The sequence below is a fragment of the Prosopis cineraria genome, unplaced genomic scaffold, assembly GCF_029017545.1.
Source record: "Prosopis cineraria cultivar Desert tree isolate PC_DT_omini unplaced genomic scaffold, ASM2901754v1 PC2, whole genome shotgun sequence".
NCBI lineage: Eukaryota > Viridiplantae > Streptophyta > Magnoliopsida > Fabales > Fabaceae > Prosopis > Prosopis cineraria.
This window is the reverse complement of record NW_026555333.1, coordinates 27,842,869-27,849,646: the sequence shown is the minus strand read 5'-3', so window position 1 is coordinate 27,849,646 and position 6,778 is coordinate 27,842,869. Positions and strand designations below refer to the sequence as shown.

Below are 6,778 nucleotides of genomic sequence, written 5' to 3'. Positions count from 1 at the left end.
GCGGCGTGGAGGATATGTGGTGATGTTGGTGTGATTATTGATGGAGAAGGGGGGAACATGACGTGATGATGGTTTAAAGTGTGGGTCCGTGAAATAAAATGGAGAATAGAGATGTGTGTGTGTTTGGCCGTGATTGAGAGAATAAGAAGCGATTAAAAAAGAAAAATGGAGAAATGAATGGGACGCCGAAAATGAATGGAGAAGAGAAGGAAATGTGACGATGCTGTGGATGAATTGGGGAAAGAGACGCCGAAGAAGCTTCAGCCACATGAATAAAAACAGAAGGAAAAGAAAAACAGGGGTGGCAAAATCAACTTCAAAAATATTTTTCCTTGCTTTAATTTACCCATAGTATTTTTAATAAACTTTAAAAATGTCTTCTAAAACCTTAACCATTTGATGGTTTTGGAGCTCAAAAATTGATATCCACCATTGAGCATTTGCATATCCTAGAAAATCAAAATGAGCATATTCATTTAGAATATGTCTAAAATAAATCCTATGTCTCATAAAATAATTAAAAATTATTTTCTCAAAAATTGCAATTTTCTCACAAAATGATCAAACATTCAAATAATTTATAATATTTTTAAATTAAGCTCAATCAAAGGTTGACAAAATTAAATCATGTTAAAAATAGAAAAATAAACTATTAACAATTAATTTATTCTTTAAAATTGGACAATAATCCAAATAATATCTAATAAATATAAATTAGTTCAAAATTATCATTAAAATGTATGAAAAATGTGGATAAAATATATAAAAATTATGATTTATTAACATTCTTTTGTTTATGTGTATACATTTTGGGTTGTTGCTGTTGAAGCAAGTTTTGTTCTAGTTTCATAAAGATGATATTTCGGTTCGGCTTCAATTTGATTTCATTGTTTACTTCAATTCGATTCAGTTAATATTAGTGTAGTTTGGTCTGTCAATTTCCTCAAATGAAAACTGAATTGAACTGAAAATATGATGTCCGCTCACTCCTAAAGGTGGACCTTAATCCAACAAAAGCACTAATAACAAAAAGTACATATTTTGTGGGTAAACATTTTGAAGACAATACTAATTTTTCAAATATTAAAATACACTATTTGCATCGTATATAAAATTATATTCCATTATTTTCTTAAAATATTGATACAGCATGGATAGTCCCTACGTCGTACTACTCTTATCACTTTATTCAAGAGTAGGTAATCAGTCCCATTCTCAAATCCCAAATTAGTACAGTACTCTTGTTCACAAAAACATGATAATGACTATTTTATTTTATTTTTTTACCTTCAAATGATAATGAGTATTAACTATTGATTCTTCTTTTATCCACCAAATTCATATTATATTATTATGACAACATCATTCTTCATTCAAACATTAATGAAACTAGAAATTACTTCAATATTTCTACCCTTGAAGAATTTCAATTCCTCAAATGCCCAATTCCTTGTGTCTTCCACTTCTTTCCCTAACCCTTGCTCTGCCTTCTCAACTCTCTGCAGCAACCCTTGCATCATCCCCACATAAAAGCCATATTTCCTCAGTTTCTCTATCTCCTCCTCACTTCCACCTCCCAACATTGCCCCACACGCAGCTCCGCACGCGTGCATTCCACCTTCGCCCTTTTCTACCTCTCGCTCCATGCTTGCTCCACCATCCAACTGAGTAGGGGTGAGCAAAACCGAACCGAAACCGAAAATCGAACCGAATCGAATCGAATTTTGTCTATTTGATTCGGTCTATTTGATTTTTCGGTTCGATTCGGTTTTTTTATTTTAAATATTTCGGTTGATCGGTTCGATTCGGTTAGTAAAATTTAAAATCGAATAGACCGAATCGACCGAATTATATATAATTTATTAATTTATAAATTATATTTAATTTATAAATTATTTTATTTTTATTTTTATTTTTTATTTTAATAAAGAATAAAAAATAATAACATCACTTGAAACCCCATTTCAATCAATCACTCTCATCAGTAGGTATTGTGACTGAATTATGAGGCTATTATTTAATCATCGGTGTTTATTTATGGTTGTTTATTTGATTATTCATGTCTTTATAATATTTGGGCTTTATGTCATATGAGTATAATTAGAATGGGCTCATATTGAAAAAAACGAAAAGAAAAAAAGGCCCAATTTTATAGTGTTGTTTGTTTTAATATTTAAAAATTAGGCCTAAACCGAAAAACCGAATTAACCGACCGAACTGAATTATCAAATTTCGGTTCGGTCCTTGTTCGGTTCGATTGGCTTGTTCGGTTCGATTCGGTTTTCATTTTTAGTGTTATTCGATCGATCGGTTCTGCATATTTTGAGACCGAACCGAACCGAACCGACCGATTCTCACCCCTACAACTGAGTCCTCACGAATTTACGATATTGCCCCTCCACCAAGCCCTCCGATCCCACCGCACGTGAGATCTCCACCATGACACGCAGGATCTCATCTGAATTGTCTAGGGTCGGGTCGTTGGATCTCGCCAATAGTTCAAACCCGAATGGTATGATTCCATCTCCGGCAAGAAGCTCCATGTTCGGATCGTACACATGGTCCCATTTGGGCTTGGGCCTGGGCCTATCTGTTAATGGGAGGTGTTCGTGAGTGTAGGCGGCTGCAAGCATGAGTAGCAGGGTTGAAGCCGCCGGCAAGGCCTGGTCCTGATGGCCGCCGACGAGCTCGCAAGCTGCCACACAGAGCGCCGGCACTGTGGTTCGTGGGGCGGTGAAGACCAAATGGTGCATGGGCTCAAAGACCACGAGGGGTTCCTTCATGGGAAGAACCTGCTTGATATGGGCTTCAATGTCTGCCTGCAGAGAAGCAGCCCAGGAGGAAGGAGGAGGAGGAGAAGAAGAAGAAGAAGAAGAAGAAGAAGAGGGGGCACGCGTGATTTGCGCCGCCGTGGAGAGTTTCGACAGCAAGGGACGATAACGGCGGAGATCTGATCTGCGTGAGAAAAGTACGGTGGAGTTTCCAAGGGGGTGGAAAAGTGCTCCGACCATGGAGGTACCTCAGTACAGATGCTGAAAGAAAAGGGCCGATGAATATGAGGATAGTGAATGAGGATGAGAAATATTTGGGACCTCGAGTGCAGATAGAAGAGTATTTGTTGCTCCGACGTTATTTATGCTTGTCTTGTTGGCCTATTGAGTATAAATTTATTTTATTTTGGCCAAGGGGTATAAATTATTTTTAAACCTGCATTGTGGCAATGTGTTACACGAGTCTATTATTTTAAATATGTTTACTGTGAAATACGTGAACTCTTCTGAGCCTAACAACCAAGTTTCGGATCTTTTTCTCCGTCCATATATATATATATATATATTAAAGTATTGAAAAATTAAATCCATCATTAAATCAATCAAATTAATAAATTATGGGTTAGCAATTCAACTGAGTTGAATTGGAGGGTGAACTCAGAAGATAAATCGATCATGATTAAAATTATACAATTTAAATAAAAAGATATTAATAATAAAAATATTCAATTAAATACAAAATTAATGTCTAATGCAAGATACAAATACAATAATAATTATAGGATTATAACCATCCAAAAATCTAGTAATAATAAAATATAAATTTTTAAAGATTCATTCTTACAATTACAATTTACAACCCTTTAATTGTTAAAAAGTCAAAAATTAATCATCACTAATACTAAAATCATCAACAATGACAGTCATAATTCATAAATGCTAAGCAACAATCAGACAAATAAACAGTAATAAATAATGAAAGATTAAAATAATTAAGGCACAATTAACTTAAAAGAATACTGAATCTTTTAAATTTGAACTTACAATTAAGGCCCTTTATTCGAAATTTAAACTACAGATAGTGAAATTTAATTTAATTACCTTGCCCTCCATTGTCTTGCTTTCTTAATTTTCAAGCTGAAATTTTTACTTTTTATAATTTTAAAAAATAAAAATATAAAAATTAAAAAAATCACCTAGATAATCTAGCAACCTTGCTACCGAGTTAGTCGGATTATCTCAAATTAATCCTAGGTCAGTCGAGTTATATCAAGTCAATAGATGGCTGATTTAAGTAAAAATTCAAATTAAAAAAGAGATCAGTGATCAATTCACAGGTTGAACTGATCAATTCAGTGTAAATTTTTATACAATGATATATACATATATATTTTGTGCAAGTCCATATAGTTATCTTAAATTTCACGGAACAAGTCACAAATTTCGACATCAGTCGGTATATATTTATATTATAGTTATATAAATATGTATGTGTTAAAAGAACAAGGCATCTTCCTTACATCTGGGGCCCAATCTTGTCAGTATTTATTAAAGGACATAAAATCTCCACCCCAATGTCAATAAATTTTGTGGCCCACATTCGGTACAGTGTGACATCACATCGAATTATTAAGGTGGGTTAAATGACCATGCCCTCAATGCCTTACACTTTTTCTGGTAAGAAAATGTCTTAATTTGTTTGAAGGATAAATCAACATGACGTGTAGATCAGTGATGTGGACATTCTCCGGGCCAATAAAACAGGGAAATATAATAATTACAACCTTCTCAATATATTAATAATAATAATTGCAGTTTTTAAAATTATTGAAATGTAATAAAAGAAACAAGTTTTTTTAATTATAAGCATGAGAATTAAACTCCACTTATAGTGAATATTATCTCCCACGGAATATTGAGAACTATGATAATTAGGAACCTTTTTAAGATATTAATAATAATTTAAGTTCTTGACATTATTGAAATGTTATAAAAGAAATATTTTTTTTTAATTATAAGCACAAGAATTAGGCTATGCTTACTGTAGAGATTATCTCTCACAAAATATTGAGGGTAAAGAATAGATCTCACCCAACTAAAAGGACCATGTTTTTCATTTATTTACAATTAAAGACCTCTAATTATTGAATGATAGCTCATGGATTCACTCGTATATTTAAGAAAATGTCACTTTTTAATCTAAATCCTTGCCTATTGTAGTAACCTAATTTAAGAAGTTACTTAATTCTAGTAATCATGATAGTATTGTATGGGGTGTTTTGGTCAAGACGAACATTATAATTTGGTATTAGTTTTAAATGTTTTTACTATATTTGTTGAATTTGTATTTAGAAGTTAGTAAAATATATATTTGTTACACTTTATCTTCCTTTTGCATAGTTGCTTAACATGTACACTTACCTTCTTTGTAATTTCTTCCATCCTTAGGAAGGAACAATATGGCAAGAAGGCAATCTGCTAGAACTACTATGGGTGGCAATCCATCCAACATGAATGTTATACTCAAGAATATCGAGATGCCACCAGAGAACCACATTCTTGTCAAACAAAACTTAAAGTAGCTTAGGAATGAGCCTTAGGGTAGCAAGGATTTGTCGATTGAAATGAGGGAATTGATGAAATAAATCTACGAGACAGTAAGGGAGAAGGGTGTATCGAGAAATGAAAAACAAAGAGGCGATAGCAGGATCATTAATAATGAAGAAGAGATGTTTGAGGAAAATAAAGCCTATGAAAAAAGCACACCTAAGCAATTTGGGGCTTTGAGTAGTAGTAACTCTTAGACTTCTATTGATTGGGCATGTAAGAGTTTCTCCTAATTTAATCCACCCACGTTTGATGGGAACATGAAGGAAGGTGAAGCAAAAGAATGGATTGACCACATTGTGTAATATCCTAAATTCTTAATTTGAAAACTTATTGCTAATTAAGGGTAAATTAGTAAATTAATAGATTAGTTGAATAATTAGGATTTTGTATAGTGAATTGACTTTTTGAGTTCATAACCAATGACATGATTAGGATCGAGTGGAAGAATAGTGATTCGAAGTGGAGCATGTGAGTATAATGAGAATTTCCTCATTGTACCATGCGTTGCGGCTTATGTAGGATGCATAGTGGTGCATGACACAAAAATCTGATAAATAGGATGGCTTAACTCATGAAAGGGAGAGGGGAATGGAAAAAGAAATGAAGGAGAAGGAAAAGAGAAGTGGCTATGCTAGGGTAAAGTAGTTTGGCCACCTAAGAGATAATTCCAACTTATTACTTATTGGGTAAGTTTCGTATCGCCTTACTCTCCTATGCTACCCTAATTCTTTTGATTTGGGGAATAGAGAAATTTAATTGGGAAGTTTTGAGGAGTTGTATTCTAACTTAATAGTTATAAAAGGGTTATAGGGAGTTAAATTAAGGTTTTGTAACTAGTCTGATAGTTAATGATAAAACTTAGAAGTGTTATATATGTCAACACACCCAAGAGGGGGGTGAATTTGGTGTTTAAAGAATTTTTGATTCTTTTAAAACTTTTCAGCAAAATTGTGTTCAAGGAAAGTTTAGGGAAATTTAAGTTCTAAAATTTGTGTATAGGAATGTTAAAGTAATCTTCCCAAGCAATATATGTGTAAAAATAATTTCTATATGGATGTAGATATATTAAATTTAATTTTGTATATTAAAACATAGCATAAACTAAGGTTGTTGGGGATATAAAAAGATAAGGGAAGATAGATTGCAAACAATAATTTATTCTAGTTCAGCTCTACCACTTGAGCCTACATCTAATCTCTAAGAAAATACTTGATATTTCTTCACTATAACATAAGCTTAAGTGGGTACTTGCTACCACAATATAGCCACAAGTTTGGTTAGGTACTTGTGAGCCTTTATAGCAACTCACTTTATTAGTGAACTTCTTTTCCTAAGAGAATAACCTCTCTTGATCCTAAGGAAAATCTCTCCCTTACCTTTACAATAGTTTAGAATAT

At 33.0% G+C, this 6,778-nt stretch overlaps 1 protein-coding gene across 1 annotated transcript; it reads right to left on the bottom strand.

The window, feature by feature from the left end:
* Positions 1–1,105: 1,105 nt before the first annotated feature.
* LOC129304036 (heterodimeric geranylgeranyl pyrophosphate synthase small subunit, chloroplastic-like) lies at positions 1,106–3,127 on the bottom strand. The gene is given in 2 exon segments (XM_054943660.1): positions 1,106–1,664; positions 2,349–3,127. Coding segments are annotated over 2 exon segments (954 nt in total). The 5' UTR covers positions 3,012–3,127; the 3' UTR covers positions 1,106–1,373.
* Positions 3,128–6,778: the final 3,651 nt, after the last annotated feature.